At 39.6% G+C, this 23273-nt stretch overlaps 1 protein-coding gene across 5 annotated transcripts in view; it reads right to left on the bottom strand.

Annotated features, from left to right (window-relative positions):
• The window catches only part of LOC131446556 (calcium/calmodulin-dependent protein kinase type II subunit beta-like), a 44073-nt gene that overhangs the window by 16959 nt on the left and 3841 nt on the right, over positions 1-23273 (bottom strand). For 3 of the 5 annotated variants that reach the window (XM_058617859.1, XM_058617854.1, XM_058617857.1), the window contains exons 2-12: positions 19168-19262; positions 17026-17085; positions 16511-16565; positions 15817-15882; positions 9119-9191; positions 5193-5295; positions 4945-5028; positions 4419-4513; positions 4072-4194; positions 2773-2856; positions 2266-2308 (exon numbers count right to left, since the gene is read on the bottom strand). In XM_058617859.1, the coding sequence (XP_058473842.1) occupies positions 2266-2308; positions 2773-2856; positions 4072-4194; positions 4419-4513; positions 4945-5028; positions 5193-5295; positions 9119-9191; positions 15817-15882; positions 16511-16565; positions 17026-17085; positions 19168-19262 (881 nt within the window). Of the gene's footprint in view, positions 1-2265; positions 2309-2772; positions 2857-4071; positions 4195-4418; positions 4514-4944; positions 5029-5192; positions 5296-9118; positions 9192-11271; positions 11345-15816; positions 15883-16510; positions 16566-17025; positions 17086-19167; positions 19263-20246; positions 20446-23273 lie in introns of those variants that run through there. The other 2 variants (XM_058617858.1, XM_058617855.1) reach the window with 2 other exon arrangements.

Raw genomic sequence — 23273 nt, 5'->3', positions numbered from 1 at the left:
CAGAGTTTAAGTTACCTCTCTTTCTGGAACGGATAACTCAGAGTTTCCCTCATCTCAGGGTTAACAAACTCAGAGTTCTCACATAACCCGCTTTCTGGAATACCCCTCTGGTGTAATAGACCTTTTCCACAGCAGCCATTGTGGTATAAGCTAGTGGGACAAACACAGGTTTTTACTAATGACATTTATTCATTTTGATTTTAAATAACCAGGGTCAGGCTATAGTTCAAATAGAGTCACTAAATCTGACACTGAAAAAGTACTTCATTTAATACTGCATACATATTTCCTGTATTTTCTGGCTGTCATTTAATACAAAGTTTAAGAAATGACATATGATAATTATCCAATTGCTCAATAAACTAATGTAACGGTGGCCAATTATTTTAGCACAGTACTGCACACGGCAACAACACACTTGTGCAGCAAAACACAACAAAAACAGGCAAACAAGCTCAAGCCCTCTTAAGAGAATAACTAAATTAAGCATGAATATTTTATAAATGAAAGGGCCACAAGTTCATCTTCAGAGTCAACCACACACAGACAAACACAATAGATAATAAAAACACAGAAGATAAAATATTGTTTTCTCTATGTTCTAATAATGCATTTCTTTTCTTTTTTCCAGTGCAAAAGATTTTTAATTTTGTGATGAAAAAAGGATATTTTAAAGTCATGGAAGGATCTTAAATGGCAGAGTTGTTTTCAAGGAGGCTGCATCAAACCCAGCCAAAAACATACTGTAATTTGGTATTTTCTTTGTTAAAACTTCATTGAAAACCAAGCTATTCTTAGTCACATTTGAATGTATATAGTAAAGTATTTATGTCTACTTTGAGTCAGTATATTTTTTCCCATGAGTGAAATAAGTTACTTTTCTATTCTATTTTGGGAAAGAAGTAAGGCTTTTAAACCTTCTCTGGAGAACTAGAAGCTGTGTGCACATATCTGCCTCTTTAATGCATGCAGAGAATAACATTGATCCACTGCTGTATTAAAGTGCTCCAACTGGGAAGCATGGTATTTTCTCTGTAACTCCAACCTTCATCATGGAGAAGAACCTTCTCCAACATCACCTGGACTAATGCTGAGCAACAGTTATGGTGAACAACAGTATCAAAGTCATACACTATTGGAAATGACAAGAAAGAAAGCTGGAACGCTAACATATCTACTCTGGGACAGGTGAGTAAAAAGACACGGGTGCAAACAATCAAGGCGGGGTGGGTGATTAGAGAAAACTAAACTAAAGATTGGGTCGTACCCCAGTGGGTGTGGGCCCACCGGAGAACCGCAGAGCACCTGGGACGAGGAGCCGCTCAGGAGGACACTGGGTGTGTGAAACCCCTACACCACGTTTTCAGGTGCACACCAGCGTCTACGGTTGTCTATGGGTATCTAATAATTTTTGTAGTGATATTTAATAATTTATATCTTCACAGTTAAGTGTAAAGTATTGAAATTATAGTTGTGATAAAAAACAAAAATCAGCCTCTCTACTGCCTCTCTGGTCAAACACCAGCTATTGCATTCAGATATTGCCATTGGCTTTTCCACTGCATGGTCCCGGCATGACTCGACTCGCCTCAGCACAGCACGGCTTTTTGCTTTTCCATCATTGAAACCACCTGGTACTTGTTTTAGTACCTGATCTGGTGAGGTTCTAAGCGAGCTAACCCGACACTGTCCGTGTAAAATCTAAGGTAAAAATCCTGAAAATGTGCGTTAATCAAACTGTGTAGAGTCGAGCTGTGCCTTGCCGTGCCGAGGCGAGGCGAGGCGAGCTGGGACCATGCAGTGGAGCTTGGTCCTCCCCTTTTTTAGTGAGCACAGCAGTGTGCAGATACTTGCTTCTTTGACAGGTGACAGTCAGCTTTTCAAGTGAGTGCACAGTGCACGAGTTTAAAGTGAGAATCTCCCATTGAAGTACATGCACTGCAGCATTAACAGCAGCGTACAGAGCGTACGACATGTGAGCAAAGTGACTGAAATATCCTCACATGTGAGACACAGCGAGAGGCTCCTTCTCTCAGCTGCATCAAGCTGAGTTATGACTGTAGTTTAACATGTTCCACTGTTAGCAAATATCTCTGCTGCGTTTCCCGCTCACTCTGACACTGCCGCCCATCAACCTGCTGTGTGTTCATTAGTGAATGTGTGAAGACATGGCAGAAGACAGATGGGATGTCATCCTGTCCTCCCCTCTCATCTACCGCTCAGGGCACTGACTCTCTCTGTTTCTCTTCATCAGGCAAAACTCACCAGAGAAGTTCCTGGAGACAAGCATGGTGGTCAAGATGGCTCCCTGTGGATGGACATGAAAGGACAACAGTCAGAATAAGCCTTCAGAAGATAAATTAAAGTGTCAAAATAGGGGCAATTGTCTTCATTTGGCAGAAATATGAATTTCAAAAGGTTGTGCAAAAGAAAAAAGAATAAATTTTTAGACGTATCATAGTCATTATTTGTTAGTGGTTAGCGCTCTTGCCTTTGCAGCAAGAAAACCTGGGTTCAGGACTTGGAATCAGGGTTTTTCTGCATAGAGTTTACATGTTTGCCGGTTTCTTCCAACCGTCATGAAAACATGCAATATATATATATAATATATATATATAATATATTGTTGTTGTTTATCTCTACATGTGTCCCTGTGACAGGCTGTCCATCTGTCCAGGGTGTGACCCCGCCTATAACTTCAAATAAAATCTTGCTTTTTCAAAATAAAAGCTCAGGCTCATGCAGACACAGTGTGGGGACGTTTTTCACAACCTTGAGTTTCCTCCTGGCGTTGAACTTCTTCAGGCACTCGACAGTCTCCTGCCTGTGCATCATGGAGGCCACGGTTGAGCGTTGCTGTGGAGAGACGAGAGAGAGAGACAGAGAGAGAGAGAGAGAGAGAGAGAGAGACAGAGAGACAGAGAGAGACATACTGAAAATAACACAGTGGAGCAGCAGCACAGTGACAGTGACAGCTTTATGTGGGCAGGAGCTGTCGTCCTACAGACTCACAGTTTGATTGTGATGCTCATCATATCTGGCAAATAATACAAAAAATATAAATAAAATAATATGTACAGTGTCCTGACAAACATCGTTTGTTGTAGGTTGTATTCTGCCTCTCACAGACAGACAGCACACGTGGGTGAAGTATTTTAGAAGATACTGTCATTTATATTTAAAAAACAAAACATTACATTTTTGGAACATGGTGAATGGAAGGTGACAGACTTGCGAAATAGGCTTTTTCTTTCAAGTGACACCTGATTCATTGATTTATCCACATGTGTTTTTTATTATACATCTATATGAATATAAGTGTATTATACTTTCCGCTTGTGTCTTCATGAAAGTTGCTTACATCATAAAAGGCCTGTGATAATGAATGTGTCATAGTGGGTGTATATTAAATGATATATTACTGTTTTGTATTGTCATATAAATGACTACATCATGACTGGTTGCCACTTGATTTGAACTAAAGGATTTCACAGCAGTTTTAACTAATATCTATTATTGTTGTAAGTCAGTGTTTCCCAAATGTTCTACATGAAGACGCACTTCTGAAACACGGCAAATGATTGTGACCCAAATCACAATATAAAACCACGGCTGGAGCAGTAATGCTGCGACTTATTTAAAACCACAGCTGTGACACTTTAATATCAGAACTGGAATCAGTGAAAGAATCATTTCCAAGAGACGTTGGGTCAAGGAATTACAACATTGTTTAAAACATACAGTATACACATCAATCTTGACTAAAAGCTCGGAACTATTCAGCAAATTTGTTTGGGCACCAAAAACAATCTCCTGCCTATACTGAGCAGATAAAAGTGCTTTGGCTGTAAATACTTCACATCTGTCCAGTCTTTTCTCCTCAACAGTCTCTGAGATAAGTTGCTGTTTTGCCTCTTGTGAAGAACAAATGTGTTCCACATACGCTGAGCTATCAGACACGGCATGTTTGGAAACAGCAGCTTCACACAGATGTTCATAAATACGGACAGTTGGAGGGTCAACCTGGGGGCCATGTGATGGAGTTTCCTGTGTGTGTGTGTGTGTACTTACGCAGACCCATGGGTGCTTCAGAGCCTCCTGGGCATTGATCCTCTTGGCCGGGTTGATCGTCAGCATCTGGTTGATCAGATTTTTTGCCTCTGGAGTCACTGTGTCCCACTCAGGGGAGGGAAACTGATGTACACACACACACACACACACACACACACACACACACACACACACACAGACATTACAGTATATCACACATACACACATTTCACTAGCTCTCATGTGCTGGAGTTAAGAGTATTTGAATATTTGACGAATGCTACCATTAGAATAGCATTTTTGGTAGAAATGCTCATAATAAAGATGATGAGTGCATTTCTGTTGTGATAAGAGCGACAGGTTCTCACATCATACGCTCCAGCTTTGATCTGCTGGTAGAGTTTGTGCTGGTCCTCGTCCCAGAACGGAGGGTAACCGACCAACAGGATGTACAGGATCACACCTGCACACACACACACACACACAAACAAAAGTGATTAAAGTCATAATGATGATAAAACAAACATTTGAGAATAAAGCACTTTTTAAACTTAAACACAAAGTGCTTCCCAGCTGGAAAAAACTAAATAATCTACTTCTTCTTTAGGGGTCGTCACAGCAGATATTCTGCCTCCATCTCGTCCTCTTTTGTTCCACCACCTGTCCTCATGAACCTGAACCTTCTCTGTGGTCTTCCTCTTTTCCTCCTGCGTGGCACGATCTCTCCGCTTCTCCATCTCGACCGTGACTCTCTTACTTTATCTCCAAACCATTAAGTGAAAGGCATCTTTTAAAAGTACATTTTTCAAATGACTGGTCACAGCTTAAAAGCCGTGGTCAGCTGATCTCAGCGGCCTGACTGGACAGTGTGGAGAGACAGAAGTAATAGCTCACCACATGCCCAGATGTCCACAGGTTTACCATATGCCTCCTTTCTCAGCACCTCTGGGGACAAGTAGCCAGGGGTTCCTGCGAAGCCTGGACACACACACACAAACACACAATTTTTTTTACCCAAATAACAAACTGAGGGGGAGAAAGTACCAAACACATTTAATGAATAAGCAAAAACCTTATATAAGGGTTAGGATTAGGGTGTGTTGTTGTGTGTCGCTGTGTGTTGTTGTGTGTCAGGAACGTACCAAACCAAGCCTGCTGGTCTCCCTGAACCTCGATGGCCAGTCCAAAGTCGGCCAGCTTCACCGCTGCATTCTTACACTTGCTGGCCAGCAGCAGGTTCTCCGGCTGCATGTTGGTGACACCAAACGGTTAGAAGTAGAAACTTGAAAAATACAAGCGAAGGAAATTATATCACAATATTCCATCATTAACAACAGCATGAGTATGAAACACATGTATTCTTTTAAGAAGATAGAAAACTCTTGGTTTTAAGGGACTACATGAAATCATTTGGAGAGCCGCATGTGGCCCACGGGCCGTGAGTTTGAAACCTCAGCATTAGGATTCATGAACAACAAAATGAGAGCGAGTTAAAGGGCCATTGGAGAAAATGTTCTAGGTTCAGTTACATAATCAATGGAACATCATCTGTTATTAAAGGTACAAAGGTTGATTTGTTTTCTGACATGTTGTAAAACACAGTGTTACTTATATCTGCTAATATTAATATTATTAAAGGCATGTTAGTGCTGAAACTAAACATTCATTTTATACTAAACAAACTTGATTATTCGATTGGTTCAGAAAATGTCAGAAAACGTTGTTCAGTGTCATTTATGATGCAAAATAAATCGTTTTCATCAGCCTGACATGTGACAGTTTACTAACATGTACGTGCACCACCATATTTTACACATTTGAAAAGAATGATTAGTTGTTGGAAGCTTCTACCACTGATCCACAGTAACCTTGTCTTTTTCATTGTTTATTTTATTTTCATACTTATACTATCTTACCATGATCCTGACCCCTTTAAACGTTTGTTCTCAATTGCTTTAGTTATTTTATATCTTTTATTACCCTTATTATTATTGTAGTTTTCTTTACTCCTTATTGTTAGTTTCCTGTCTGTTTGGTTTTCATCAATCTGTTCTGTCAAAGCATTTTGACAACTCACTTTTTTAAAAAGGTATTATTGTTGTTATTATTATTATTAGTATTATAATAGTTGTTGGTGTTATTATTGTTATTATTATGATGTGTGTGCTGCTGCATGTTGCCATATTTTGGCACACTCTAAATTGCATGTTAATATTGACGCATGTGGATTCAGACAGTTATTTTTTTTTGTGATACAGTTTGGAGTTATAAACCCTGATGTGTCTTTCATTAGGCAAGATGATGAACAGCATGACATCATTTCAACATGACAGCACAGCCCACCAGTATATTCACTGACGAAAAACACAATGTCTGAGTCCCATCTCTGTCGTAATGCATGGTGTATTCAATTTAAAAATTACATATTTTTCCATATACCATATGTTATTTTATTACCCTTTACTGATTTTGACAACTAAAATGCAAATAATAGCAATAATGATAATAGCGATAAGTGAATTTCACTCTACTCTTTTCTGGAAAGGGCTATACTCAGCACTCAATCTCCCACACCAAAGTCTGCACAAAAAATCAGAGTTGTTGGAATTTCAGGGTTTGAAAGCCTTTGTTGAGATTTACCTAAATGACACAAACTGACCAAACGACGCAGCAGTAGAATAATCAGATTCCAAAGTGTTTCCCAGTCAGAAAACACCGTCTGGTGCCAAACATATTCTTAAGATGTTGGCGTAGATTTGTATGGATTTTTAGGTGGTGGATTGTTTGAGTCCCTGCTGACAGCCATGTTTTCATGAGAGTGGAGTCAGCTATGTGTGTTATCACGCTCCAAAAAAAAACAGACTTTCCCTTTAATTTCTAGGTGCAGTGCACACTAATTGATAACAACAATTGAAGGCAGACAGATGGGAGAGACGAAACAAATGCATTTGCCATGTGTTTGCTCGATGAAACCCAAACACAGCTTGCCGTTCTGCAGCCTCATGTCTTTCCTGCTTAGACGCTCACGCAACAAACAATCTGACAAACATCTTTAGAGCGTAGAGTACACAACGCACTGGGCTGTGATGTTACAGTACTGCTGCTGCTGCTGCTGGTGATTGATTTGTGCCTTAGGCTAATTATCATTCCACCAGTGGCACACAAACATCTGCAGCAGATTTTTAAATTGAGGTGAAAGAGGCTGAACTCTAGGATAGATACTCTTCTACTCTATGTCCAGATCTGGCTGTGTTTCCCAACCTTCCATATGGGGACTCACTTTTTGTGTCCAATTAAGGATTAGGTAGGGGGTACTTTGCTCAGGGTTACCCCCAGCCCTTGACCTGACAGGGATTCGAACTGGCAATCCTCCTTATACAAGCCCAATTCACTTCCACTCTACCCAAGTATAGAAGCACTTGATAACCAGTGTCTTTCTACCATCCACAAGTTCAAAACAGTCCATTCTTCTTTCTAACGGAGCATAAATTCAGTCTGTTTGTGAGTCCGGACTGGATTTCACCATGTTTTCCTTGCTGCTGACGTCGTCCTCTATTATTTCTGGGTCAAAGCTGCACATGGCCCACATATTTTATCTGGGAGAGATTTTGACACTGGATGCCATTCCTGGCTTTGGCTGGTTACATTTGACAGTTTTTTTACATTGGTTATTCTAACAGAGTGAACACAGCCTACAACCTAGAACCAGTGTTAAAACCCCAGTGAGATTCTGGTCCAAGGTCATAGTCACCTGATCCCTCTTTGCTGGGTTTCGTCCTGACAGAGCACACTCTGGGTTTAAAGGAAACGCTGTGTAATTTCTTTCCCCCAGTGGAGTTAGATGACGTAATCTGATGTCAGTATTCTAAATCTAGAGAGATGGTGGGCAGTCATATCTTATGGGGATAGAAATGATGGTCAGTGTTGTCAGTGCCACTGGTGAAACATGGCTGCCATTTGGGACAGTAGAAACACAGGTTTTAGCCACGTGATCAAATCAGCATGAGCATCTTAGGCCTGTGTCATACGTGGCCACAGCTCTATTTATACTAAAATGAGGGTCAGGGTCATTCTTTCCTTCCACACATTCAAACTCAATCTCACAGAATGACACAAGTGAACTGTGTGTGAGGTTTGATCAATAAAATCTGATAAATCAGGTAAATGTAGGGGACTGTATGTCTTTGTTATTGTGTTTTCTCTGGTTGATTGTTTTGTTTCTGGGTTTATTTGTGTTCTTTCTGTGTGTGGTTGTTATTTTTATTTTAATAAAAAACACTGCTGTGGGAATTGGAGTCGTATCTCAGCTCAATAATTTGACATGACGTTGGTATGTATGTTTCTTTAGTTTCAGCACTTTTGTATGTAATAGTTATTTATGATAACTTACTAATAAATATATCAAAATAAGGATTTAAAAAACAATACCAGCAGATATTACATTAGATAAAAATACTTAATATCTGTTTATACACATGCAAATGTTGCATAAACATATCTTTCTTCTTATTGTTAATTAATGAAAAATAACGAATATGTCCCTTCATTTCATCAATTTATGTGTTTTAAGTGTTATAACTTTTCAACCTATCCCAGTGGATCAATTTTAATTTCTGTGAATTTAAAATCATTAAAGATTTATTTCCATGTTATTTTTGAATTTTAAGATACCATGAGTTGCATCATCAAGAATCTCAAGGAACATCAGGAGTGACTGAAATACCAGAAATTAAAAAATATAACCACAACCAACAGCGACGTCGTGGTGTACGACAGAGTTCGCGTCTACATCAATGTGAGGACGTCAGAAATAACTGTACAATATAAAGAAAACAAACTTCATATTCAGATACATGTAGAGACGAGAGGACACACACGTGCATATACTGCTGTAACAGGCGCACTGACATGCACAGTCATGCTGGGTTCAAGTCACTTCACTTACCAGCCTTCACATTCTAGTGAACAAGTCAGATGCAGACAAATATACAACTAGCAACCCTCCCAACCAACACACACACACACGCACACGCACACACACACACACAAAACCCTGCATTTGACTCACCTTAAGGTCTCTATGTACCACCCCCATCTGATGGCAGTGGAGCACGGCCTCCAGGATCTGCTGGATGCAATGACTGCATGCAAACAGCAGGGGGAGCAGGTTAGTCTGAACACATCCAGCTCCCAGCATCCATGCAGAGGCAGCCACCTCACAACACAGACCATACACACACACACACACACACACACACACACACACTCACTCACTCACTCACTCACTCACTCACTCACTCACTCACTCACTCACTCACTCACTCACTCACTCACTCACAGACACACAGGTTTGTGCAACTATTCTATTAACAACACTGTGTTCATTCATGTAACCAGAAGCTTAACCCTGACCTGCTCCTCAAAAATAAGGACTTGTGTTTTGAAGACAAGTCCCCATACACAGAGGTAGGTCCCCACAACATAGTACATAATACATAATACATAATACCTGGCACACACACACACACACAGACGCTGTAGGGAAGGGGGAACCTGTCAAAACTATCGAGCGTGACATCGTAAACATGTCAGAAACACGACCAGTCTGAGGAAACAACACAACAGTGGCGCTCAGTGACAATGTTACAATTGCTAATATTTTGTATTTTTTACAAAATATTAAAGATTGTACTGAGTGACGTGCAGTCATCATGACAAGTAAAATACTAACAGTGATAAGAGAAAAACATTACAGTTTCAAATTTGACCTTCTATGAATAAATATTTAATAAAAATATACTAAACTTATAAATATACTTTTGTTTTTCTTGCTATTATTGTTGAACAATATGGAATTGATTAAAGTAAAATTAAAAGCTTTTTAAAAAAACAAATGTTTCAATTAAGGTCAAAATTGAAATATACCTCCCAAAAATAAAGAACGAATGTCCGATTTCTGTTAACAAAACTCCAAACATAGAATTGCTGACTCTAGCTCCAAAAATCCCTTATATCACATGCTTCACTATGAACAGACTGTAGAAACAGCATTTTAGCTGAGTCATGTTGTGAGCTTCCTTCATGGGAGGAAAACATTTGTTATACAATTAGAGAATTCTGTTTTTGAAATAGCTTGAAATGGCACATAACACGTGTTGTTAACGGCTTCATATCTGAAAAGGTGCTACGGTGCCATCACTAGTAAAAAAAAAACTACCTAGCAGCGACAAGCTGAAGGGGGCGTTTGATCCCCTAGTGTAGTGGAGGCCAGATGGTCTAAGCATAGACCATACAGGCGGTCTCCTAGGGCACCATCTACTGGAGGAAAGTTTGGTGTAATGTCACAGTGTTTTCTTTATTCTAACATTTTCTGTATTTAATACTTTGATTTCCATTAACTATTATTTCTTACTGTGCAGTGTATTTTTTTCTTTTTCGCTCATTTTGCTTGCAGTGTCCGTACTCCTATTCTAAACTTCACTATAGTGTTTTATGACTTGTTTATTACTGTGTTCGTCTCATTGTCTTCAGCACTTCATACCTGTATTTCGTTCTGATTCAGGGAGTCATTTGTTACAATGTTGCACTGAACCTTAGTACGATTCGGTTTCACACTGCAGTCTAGACTTGCCACGCCCTTATCATAAGAAGACGCACTGTTGCCGCATGCACACACCTCTGAAGGAGGAGGAGACGTGTTCTGGACGCATGTTCACTGAACAGTATGTATTCTGAAGACACATCAGGTGACCTGTTAGGCATAAACTATATCAGCCATCAGACAGTCGTGTGTACACACTACTAATCCCAATCTAGCCTAGGACACCAAAATGCATAGGACCGGCCCTGGTGGATTCCCAACTAGTGCTTACATACAGTGACAAGAAGAGTCCAGTCGAGTGCTCGGGTGTCAGGAACCAAACACTGAGCAGGTGTTAATCCTCTCATTCATTCACTCACTCACTCACTCACTCATCCACTGCACTCGTGTCTGTATAGAACCCACATTGAATCACTATTCTGTCTAAAATAGTGCAAGATTCTCAAAAGTCAAATTAAAGACAGACACACACACAATAGGACAGACAGACAGACAGACAGACAGACAGCAGGCACAGGCAAGTCACAAGCAATTCAACAGAAGCCTGTAAAACAACAACGCTTGTGCAGAGGGTGCAGCGCAACACAATGAGGCACGCACACACACACACACACACACACCTTGAGGTCCCTGTGCACTATGTCATGTTGGTGGGTGTAAGACACACTGTCTAGAATCTGATGTATACAGTGACTGTGGAGGAGACAAAAGGACAGCAGATAAGGGAACACGGGAAGGAAAGGAATCATAAAGACAGTTGTACACATGAGGAGGAGGAGGAGGAGGAGGAGGACAGGAGGAGTTCATTTTTAGGAACAGAGCAGATTAAAGTGTCAGTGTGCAGTTTCCTCCAACTTCCCACATAGCAAGGATTGTTTTTTCTTTTTATTTAATATAAAATATCTATGTTTGGTTTCTGCCCCTTCTGACTTAAATGGAGGTGAACAAAACTAAACCTGTGGTGCTTGTAGTGTCCGTGTTGTTTTATTGACAAATAATGTCACACAATAATATAAAAAATAATGATCAAATGCCTTTAAAATGACATGGACGGGATGGGAATTTCAACAGGATTATCTGTCAATGCTCGAATGAGCCTTAGTGCTCTCGTCAAACCTCAGAGACAGACTTTAAGTCACTCTCTTATAATTTTGGCAGAGGAAAATTATAAAATCCAAGTCAACGAACACCAAACTACAGAGCATGAGAGCTAGTTAAAGTCGTCCAGAACTATCTCAGTGTACATGACTATGCTGCAGTTTCTTTTCAGGTTCTTGGCAGCTCCGATGGTGCGAGCATCTTATCACTGAGTACTCTTTTATTTGTATTTATTTTGCTGTAATACATCACTGTTGTTGATAGGTCAAAAATAATGCTGTAATCTGGGGGAATGCTTACAAGATCCCCACAATACATCACTTTGAGAACTGTTTAGGTAAGTGGAAACATCATTTTTAAGTTTCAAGGCTATGACTGGTGTGTGAAATACACTCAGGGTCTGAATATGACTTTATTATATGTCGTTAACTTCTCTCTCTCGCAGGCTGCAGGATCCAGATCCAGTTTCGAGGCTATTATAATTATTATATTGATATTATTATATCATCACCATTATTATTATGCTATAATTAAAGTTGATATCATTGATTGTAGTTATAAACATGTCACCACTGACTTAGAACTGTCCTGAATAAAATGATAAACTTGACACAACAGTTGTTTAAAAGAGAGTTTTTCTCTCCACTGATGCCTAGTGTTTGCTCCTTCTCTTCCCTCTATAATTGAAATGATTATCCAGTATCTGAATTACATTTGTTCTAATATTTCCAAGTGTGTGAGCCTCAGAAACAAAATTCCATTCTCCTCCATCATGTCAGGTTAGGGCCAGAAATCGATAAAAAACAATATCAACAAACCTGCATCAAGATAATCACAAAATTACACTCATTTTTTTTTAGTAATCCAATTTTTAACAGGGTGGAAAGAAAGCGATTCTGTGTGCAGATGGAGGAAACTGTCAGCGAGATACTGTTGGACAGTTATCAAGCCATGCTAGTCACACACCCACACACAAACACATAGAGTGATACACACACACACACACACACACACACACACACACATAATTTATGTAAAGAGAACAGGGAGAGCAAAGGCAGATGTAATTAAGACAGTAAAAATACAGAAGGAAAAAATTCAACATTGAACACTTTTGCTGTAGCAAATTCAGACTCTGTCATTTCAAACTTCATTTTCATAACCTGTTCAGATTTCCTATCATAAATCAGAGGTTCATAAAAACTTTGGTCTTCTGAAACTTATTCTTTAAGTCGTTAAGTATTCCAAAAAGTGAGAGAATGAGTATGAGGGACTGAAGCAGAGAAATCAGGAGATTTGTCAGGGTCGTGTGAGTCGAGCAGAGAATACTGGATATACTGGATATACTGAGCAGATTAGAAATGTGCAGCGCTTTCACTCTGACACTTTTAAGAAGTGTGCAAATAAAACCAATGTAGTCCTCAAATGCAGCTTCGTGACCTTGAAAACAGCTTTTTTTAATGTTACATTTGCGATGGCTACATTAAAGTCTCATTTATACTTGATTTCCTAACATTTACATAGAAGGTTTAGCAACAGAAATGCAACAGTGTCGCATAGGAGTTTACTTTCACAACTGTACAATGTCCCTGTGTTTGCAGGCACAAAGTGATCAGTCGTCACCGTCTCTGAACAACGTCATTAAATCCATCCATCATCAAAATGAAGGAAAAGTCGCAGACATGCAAAGATAAGTTGACAGGAGGATGTATTGCCCTGGATGATACAACGCAGCTAACGGAGCTGGGTGGAGGATAATGTGTGGTTGCCATGGAGATGAATTAATAAGGTGAAAAGGTAAAGTGTGTGAAATCTAGTTACATTTATCAGTGAAGTCTCACGTTGCAGATGAAGGTAAAGTTGTGCATCACATAATATCCAGATGTAAGTTTCCTGTAGAAGAACTTATGTGTCACTTGTTTTATCACTGAATGTACGCCTGATATTTCTGAGCAGCTATTGGAAATATTAAAAGGATAAAACATGGAAATACATTTTCTTATATATTGTTGTTTTTGTTGTTGTTGTTGTTGTTGTTCAGTTGAAACGAATAACAACAAAACTGTTTCTGTTTTATAGTATAACTCACGTTGGTGTCACGTTGCATTGTCTTCTTTCTTTACTTCTTTGATTCGTACGTGTGAACTCGGCCTGTGGCTCGGTTCATTTATAAAAAAAATCCTCAAATTCTGCCGAATGAAAATAAATGCAGCTAAATGTTACACACTGGACCTTTAACAGAAATGTCAAGGATGGAGAACAGATTAAGTTTAAGAGAAGAACTATGATGTGAACATGCCATCATCTGCGTAAAGATGTACATTCATATCATCGAGAGGATAATGAGTCCGGGGCCATATTCTGATCAGGCTCTTCCGACAATCATGGCTGTCTTCAGATTAGAACAGATTATCTGGCCAAATTATCCTGTAGTGTGAGGGATTATCAGACGCGATATTCCCGATTTGTTTATATTCTGAAATCACATTAAATCTAAAATTTTGTTACTTAGAATAATATGACTCAAGTAAAAGAGATCACATGGAAAAACATGAACATACAGAACAACATGTGCAAACAGAGCTCCATAAAGTGTGTGTGTGTGTGTGTGTGTGTGTGTGTGCGCCATAGCGACGTACATTTGACGGATAACATTTACGTTATCTCAGGGCTAGCGTTAGCCTATCCACAGCCAAAACAATAATCCAGAAATGACAAATAGACTCCAGTAAAAGTAAAAAGTGTGTTGTCCACCTCTGGTACTTTCTCAGGATTAGAGCTTTGTTGTGGCTCCCATTTTAAAATCAAGTCAAAAGAGTTGAAAAGTTTTAGAAACAAAAAAATACTAAATATGATTCTGTTTTATTCTGAGAGCAAAACATGTAAATGTATGTTTATTACAAGTAATAATAACCACTTGATCAGCCTGGTCTGAATTTGTCTACGTCCACTGTTGGCATATATTATAAAATGTGATTGGCAGTAATATACTTTAAATTCTCTAAAGCAGATCAATAATTCCCTTATATTTTATGATTTTCATGTAAACATTTAGTGGAGATTAGTAATTAGTCCAATCTTTCCACATGTGGTTATCACGGCTGAGCTCCATGTCGTATTTTAAAAGTCTCAAAGTGCGGAATATAATCCATCTACATAAAATAAGTATTTCTTAAAACCTATCGATATTCAAACTTCATACAAACTTAATTATAAAACCTTTGTTGATATTTAATGACCCTTCACAGCTCACTGCTCTAAAGAAGAGAAAGTCATCAGTGAACGTGTTGGTTGTTTAGTGTCAATCTCAGCTGACACAGTCACAGCCTGGGTTTAGCTCGCCGTCCATCACAGGGACAACCTCATGAACACAGAATGGTTCAGTCCTTCCTGCCGTGCAGAGCACAGACTCTCAACTCAAATACCACTCAACGCAATGATTTGACTCACAATTCCATTTGAACCCAAAAATGTTTCACTTTCATCTATTTTTTCCACTTGAAATGAATTTAGATTTGAGGAATCTATATAAAGATAGAGTGCATTTCAAGAGGTGAACAAATGAAATAAAAGCATAATAAATACGATGAATAATAATATATATATGAATATGAAAGTGTTGAGTGGGCTATTTTATATCCCTGATAAAACAATGTTAGTAACTTAAAAAAAGAAGCAGCGATGAGAGCGGGAGTGAGAGATAAAAATCATTTCATATCAGCAGGAATTCAAACAGCTGCAGCTTCTGTCCCCTTCTCCTCTTCCTCTCTCTCTTCGCTCTCCCCCACAAACAAACCACCTACACAGGTAAATTAACTTAAGTCTCCCTCCTTTAGGGGGGGCTACAGCGTTAGTGTGTGTGCATCATTGTATGCATGTGTATGTGTCGCACTTTGTCTGTACAACTGTGACTCTGGGGAAAAGTCGCAGCAATTCAGTTCGCAGAGAAAAGACAGAAAACTGCAGCGAGCTATAATCCATCAGGAAGTGGAGCCTGCGACGCCAAAAACAATGTGTCACAGTGTGTCTGTGTGCACTAATGAGACGGGGGGGGGGGGGGGGGTTACCTGGCATCTGCTTCACTGTAGTACTCTCTCGCCACAATATCCTCAAACAGCTCTCCTCCTGTCACCCTGAGAGACACAAAGATGGCTGTTATAATAATAAATATTATATATATATATAATAAGGCAGAAGCAACACACACACACACGCACGCACACACACCCACACACACCTACGCACACACACACAGTCAGACAGGAGGGGGATGTCCTCATTAGGGGGAAACCCCGGCTGCAGGAATCACTCCAAGTGAGTTGCCATGGAGACTGGCTCCAGTGCGGAAGAGTGTGGATGTATCTGAGTGTGTGTGTGTGTGTGTGTGTGTGTGTGTGTGTGTGTGTGTGTGTGTGTGTGTGTGTGTGTGTGTGGTGATTTGGTGGGTGGGGTTGTGCTGTTATGTAATGGGGGAACTGCCTTGGAAGCGAGGAGGGGGTGAAGATGAAGATGGAGATGGAATGAAGAGAATGCGGATGTGCTTGTGTGTGTGTGTGTGGGGGGGGGGGGGGTAGTCAGGCAGCGTAGAGAAGACAGGCTGAAGGAAGAGAGCGGAAAATTAAGCACCAGGGGAGTGGGAGGAGAAGGATGAACGGTGGAGGAGGAAAAGGATGGAAACAGCAGCACAGCAGTGCCAAGCAAAGGGAAGAAATGGAAGGAAGGAAGGACGGAAGGAGGGAAGGAAGGAAGGAAGGAACTCACAGATCAAAGATTAAATAGTGGAAGCCTTCCTCCGAGATACTGTCATGGAGACGAACTGCGGGAATTCAAGAGAAAGGAGGAAGAAACAGAGACAGATGCATCAAAATAACCATGATCTTTGTCAACAATAACACATAACAACATATGTATACAGTATATATATATATATATACAGTATATACATATATATATATATATATATATATAATATAACAATAACAGTACATACAGTATATGGTTCTGTTTCAGCACCATTTCTCTCTGCATTATTCCATAAAACTCTTTCTGCATAATGTAATTCAATAGTCTTGAAGTTTGCCAGTGAAGCTAAAGTATATCAGAAGGTAAAAATACATCCAATAGCCGCCAGGGAGCAATTCTGCAGGTTAAAAACAGAAGTCAGTTTGCAGAGAAGTCTACAGGAAAATGAGCTTTAGTGTAGAGGACACAATAAAACAACACAATAAAACAACACAAAGCTTGTGAAGTGCTGACTGACAAATTCAAAGTCTCACCGATGTTGGAGTGTTTGAGTAATCTGCAGATGCGAGCTTCTCTCTCCAGTTTCTGGTGGTCTACAAGAGAAATCAAACCAGGGTCACAAACCAGCTGGGTCTACATTTAAAGAGAATACACATGCTGTCAATCAGATCCAATTCTTCTTCTCATCATCATCATCATCATCATCATCATCGACGGCAGGCTGCACCGCTACAGTTCGAAGTTCTTGAACTTCTTCTTTTTCTGACAATCGTTTCAGACAGGCTGTACCGCGCAGGATGCAATGCTGCCCTCTACAGTTTTAAGTTATTAATCACGATTCATGTTCTTTAGCTTCTTCTTCCTTTTCTAATAACAATCATTTCCAACAGGCTGTACACAGGGAAGCGTGTAACGCTGCCCCCCACTGGTCAAAACTCTTCATCACACTTCCAAACTTCTCTAACTGCCTCAGATTTAATTGATGATAATGAAAAGCCTGCTTTGCTTGGCATGGGTCAGGGGGACAGGAACATCTAAAGAGAGTCTGTGTTATTAAGACAGTATAATGAAACAGGGAACAACAATATTCCGTATTTTACCGAACTGTTCGATACGATTCGATTACGGTCCGTCACAAAACTTTATCAAAACTTTGTACAGCCGCGCGTGGCGTGCGATTACATTCAGTTGAACAGTGCCTGAAATCTACTGCCTGAACAGTGCAGAAACAATGGGGAGTGAACGAGAACCTGAAAAAGAAAAAAAGAACATTTGAAGAGGCACCGTCTTCGTTTAAGTCCGCTGTGTGGGATCCTTTTGGATTCAGCGTAGACTACGATGAGAAATGGATGGACCGCATGTGGGACTCAAACGCTGGTACATGTTATGTCTGCTGTTTGATCTGATCAGTGGATTATTGTTTAAATAGTTTGTGCTTTTTATTATTTTTACAATGCAATATTGCCTTTGCCAGTCTGGGTAGTTTTATATTAAGATACGGAAACCCAAAAACCGCGATGCATACCGAACCGTGGGAAACCTGTACCGCTGCATCCAGAGTGAACATGTCTGGACTGTATGAGCTGGTATGTGACACTGCTGATGTCACACATACAGGATGGTGTATTTTACATTGTGTTTGTGTTTTCTACAGTTGTGCACATCAATAATGAGGGATTTCATTGACTGTGGCACTTATGGCTAAAATAAGGGTGATAAGAACCTTTCCTGGTTATGACGGTTTCCCCGCCCCATGGACTAGATTCAAGTGGAACCTGTTTTCAAGGTGACCCATGAAAAGTTAAGAGACACACGCACATGCACATGTACATGCACATGCACATGCACACGCACACATATACTGTAAACATGTGGTGACACACAAACACAGATGAGAACAGCCTCAGGGCTAAACTTGTCCCAGATGCTCACACCCTCTAACAGGAGAGGAGACGATGTAGTACATCATCACACATCGTGATAAAAAGCAGTTCAGCTGATGGTGAAATATCTCAATCACTATAAAAATAACACTGTAAACAGACACAAGCCAATCTGTGAGAGCACAGACATTGTTATTCTTTGTGTTTTGGAGTCTTGATTCAGCAACCTTAAAACACTCTGATCAAATAGTGAATAGGTCTAGTAGGCTAACTCGAGAGCAACAGCGTAACCCAGAATCCTTTTATACCAGACAGTTACAGGGGATGGCTGGTTCATCCAATCCACTACATGGAGAATTTCAGCCTTTTCCCATCGGACCACGGATACAGATTTTCAGACGGCAAAACAAAGCGATCTAAGGATAGATTTATGATTAATAAAAACGTGTGCCTACATGTGTGCATGGGTATACATAATGTTAGCTTTATTATGCACATTATACAATTCTAACGTCTCCATATTATTATAGTTTTGATAAAAAAGTGAAGCCCCTCGTGAACGTCGTTCCTCTGATGCTGCGGATTCGACAGAATCAGACCAAACATCCTCCGTCTCTGTGCGAGGAACAGACGTGAACACTTCACACAGTGCAATCAAACAAGTGCTAAAATATGCTAATGTGAGCTTTCGAAATCTGGGACATACAAGATATACACATGATAATGATGTAAGAACACACACACACACACACACACTGTAGTGAGGGTCAGATGCAGATGTCTTGCTCTCACCTCTGGCCGACAGTTTTTTGGTGTTGATGATTTTGGCGGCGTACTCTTGGCCAGTGCAGAGTTTGACGCAGCGGCGCACCACTGAAAAGGCTCCCCTGGGAAACAAAAGGATGAGACAGTGAGCAGCTATTTAACAGCTTCATCAGCATAGAAAGACACACACCGACCTCACTGATGTCCTACACATACAACACAACTTAAAGTGGGCCGGACAATTAAAAATAGTAAAATAATAGCATAATAATAATAATAATAATAATAATAACCTATGAACAAAAAGAACGCCTTTGTTTTTTCTCCTTTGTTTTACATTTAATGAAAGATATTTTTTACAAAACGTGACATTTCTTGAGAAATGTAAGTGCATTTTTACCATTTACACATCACACTGGATCTATAAAGGCACAAACATTTAGTCTGGAAGTGAAAAAAATTGTATTTGACATTAGATTTAGATTGTAAGTGTAATGTGAAATTTTAACAAATTCATCCTGTGGGCCAGATTGGACCCTATGGCGGGCCAGTTCTGGCCCCCGGGCTGTATGTTTGACACCTCTGTCCTACACCATCAACAAGCCAATCAAATCTCAGTTTGGCTGACACTACACAGTCCTAACAGAGCTCTCAGAACCAGGTTTTTTTGCCATTCCTTATGACAAAGTTCAAATTACAATGCTGGTCGTCACATCACTTTAGCAATAATACATTAGCTCTTAATGTATTATTGCCATCTGATCACAGTGACTCACGTGAAGCCTCTTCAAGCTGATGAATATGAGAAGTTTTACACCTTCAGACATGTCACGTACAGATGTTTCACTTTCCTAACCTAGGAGTTGGTCTTTTCCCATCTCGAGAGGGGTGGAAAAATTAAACTGTGAACCCTCCACTGTCAGGATAACAAGACTCTAGAGACTTATTTTCTTAGTGACTGAATTGAGAGCCATCAAATGGCAAGAAAAGCAGCATTTCAAGGAAAAGTGCCGTGTATGTGCACACAAGAGTGTTGCTCATCAAACCCTGCAGAGACAAACAGAAATAGCCAATTCTGTCATTTCTCTAAGCTAATTTTATCTCACCTCAGCATTGTTACGCAACCAAACACTCACACTCCCTCCTCTCAGAGCCCCTGACGCTCTCACGAGCTCTCCAGTGTGCATCCATAATGAGGAGATGAGGGTGAGTAAGCATGACACTGGCTGACACTGACACTGTTTTGGTGAAGACAGCAGAGAGTCGACATGACTACGGCTGGGTATCAATCAAAAACCTGTCGATACCGGTACAAATACCGATACCTTCATTTCGATACCGGTTCCTGATCTTTACTTTTTCAGATACCAGTTTTATAATATCATTTCTAAAAAAGAAAATTACACAGTATGGAAAAAAATCCATCTTTAGTTTTTATTTTTCAGTGTCAGTATTTTTACACTCAATGCAGTTTTTTTTAACATAAAATTATTTTCAGGGCAAAAAGAACAATTGCAAACAAGTGACAAGGCATTTTCACTATGGATCTCACAGAAACTTACAGAGGTAAAATCAATGACTTATCATCTTCCTATTTTACATTACAACACAAAACATAACAATAAGATGGTTGTATTATGACATATTATATATATATATCATATATATATTATTACTCAAAAAACATAATCTAGGCTGGGATAACCTGAGTTAACCTTGGCTTAACTTGTCAACAATAGCAACAGTTTACTCACCTCCACTGTAGAAAAGGGTAACAAACCTTTCACAATAAAGTTGTGACTGTGGCACTCGTCTTGTTTTTCTTTACTCATCTTCTTTTTCTGTCTGTGTGAACAGATTCACACTGACTGGCCTTGTCCTCCTCCTCACATCAGGGTCAGAGGTCACTGTGAGGACAAGATAAACATAACAGTGAGCTGCTACTAACGATTATTTTCATAATCAATTAATCTGTCTATTATTTTCTCGATTCATCGATTAATGGTTTGGTCCATAAAATATCAGAAAACCTTAAAAAATGTTGAGTGGTGTTTGTCAAACCTGTAAATGATGATGTTCTCAAATGTCTTGTTTTGTCCACAAACCAAAATGATTCACTTTTAATGAGTTCTTTGTTATCCAGAGCAAAGAAATGAAGGAAATATTCACATTTAAGAAGATTAAACAATCAGAAATCTTGTTTTAGTCATTAAAAAAAACTTCAAACCGATGAATCGATTATCAAAATAGTTGTCGATTAATTTAGTAATCGATTAAGAATGAATGAATCGATTAATTGTTTCAGCTCTACATAACAGTGAGCTAAGTGAGGCTAAGCTTTATCAGTTACTGTCTATATTCAGTTAGCTTTTCATATAGTTAGCTTTATAGCCACAACATAAAGCTACACACTAATATCTTAAGTTAGCATCACATGGAGTCCAGTTCAAGCACATATTACGCTGCAGTGACGTTAACTTACGTAAACAAACATACAAGAACGTAAACTTACCTGTTGAAGTGTGTAGTCGTCATGGATGAAGGTTTGAAATCAGGCCGCTGTGGCGCTGTGGCGCTGTAACATGAGCGCGTGTCTGCGCTCCGCTCTTCTTCGTTAAATTTGTCGCGTTGCCGAACTTTAGTGGCGATATATCTATTTAACAAACTATATTAGTGTTACTTTTATTCAAATGGAGCCACACTTTGGACCTCGGTGGCATTTTTAGCCCCTTCGTAACAACAACGACACAGATGCACGTGAACCCGCTCTGTGGGCGTGACCGCATTGTATTCTTCCTGCACGCCGCAACCACGTGTAACGTTACAGCCAATCACAGGCAGCTTTATCAGATCTTGATCACGTGATTAACTCCGAAGGGTGTTGCGACGGAGTATTAGGGCCACGTTGAGAAAAAAAAAATCACAGACTTCGAGAATTAAGTTAATTTACGAGATTAAAGTCGTTAATTAACAACTTTATTCTCGTTAATTAACGACTTTAATCTCGTAAATTAAGACTTTATTCTCGAAGTCTGTGATTTTTTTTTCTTTTTTATTAACGAGAATAAAGTCGTTAACTAACGACTTTTTTAATTAATGACTTTAATCTTGTTAATTAACGACTTTATTCTCGTTAATTAAGACTTAAGTCTGTTTAGTAAGTCTTTTTTTTTTCTCAATGTAGCCCTAATACCCCGTGTATGTTTCCATACCCGGCAGGTTATCGGCAGGGCAGGTGGAGGCAGGAGGGCTTTAGCGCTCACATCCCAAACCTGCTGATGAACTGAGCACAGAGTGACACAAATACCTCGTCAGCAGTTTGAATCCTGGTTATTTATATTCTAATATTCTTGCTGTACAAACCTTTAACAGTTTGATGAAAACAAAGCAGGTGGTGGATATTTAGAGACTGCAGCAGCCATCTGATCAGGATTACTCTTTTTATTCACGTGTATACACAACACATGGCTCCAGTATTTTCCAGACAACATAATAATATCTGATCACAGTCCCGTTAATCTTAATCTATGAAAAGCCTATGGTTGGCCTTTTAATCCCTATCTCCTTGAGGATCAGGAGGTCTGAGGTCTCAGTTCCTTGAGACCAACGACACAGCGAGGTGAATGACACAATACTGTGGGAAACTCTCAGAGTGTATATTAGGGGGCAAATGATTTCTTAAGAAGAGACAGTGAAAAGGAAAAAGCGAGGCAGATTGGGAGAGACTGAAAAGCTACAAACTCACTACTCCAATCAGATTACAACACAATTCTTCAATGAAAGTACGAGTATAATACCAATCTACTCATGGGACTTAAATGCAGGCACTTTGAGCAAGGCGGTTAAAAGGAGAAGGAGCAAGACGAGTCATTTATAAAATAAAATCTAAATCTGGAGAGACGCTTACAGACTTAAAGGACATCAATGAATGTTTCCATGAATTTTACTCAGAAATGTTAGCTACACAAAACCATGTCAGTTTTTTGACTCGCTCCACTTTTACAGGATGCTGTCAGGTGGGGAACCCGCTTTTTGGGTTTGGGCTAGAGTTTTACAAAGCCTTTCATGGGGTCCTTGCACCCTCTCTGAGACACGTTTAAAAACAAACAGCTTCCATATTCTCTCAGTGAAGC

This window comes from Solea solea, chromosome 19 (genome assembly GCF_958295425.1).
Source record: "Solea solea chromosome 19, fSolSol10.1, whole genome shotgun sequence".
Taxonomy (NCBI): Eukaryota; Metazoa; Chordata; class Actinopteri; order Pleuronectiformes; family Soleidae; genus Solea; species Solea solea.
Note: the sequence above shows the minus strand (reverse complement) of the source record. Positions and strands in the feature narration are given on the sequence as shown.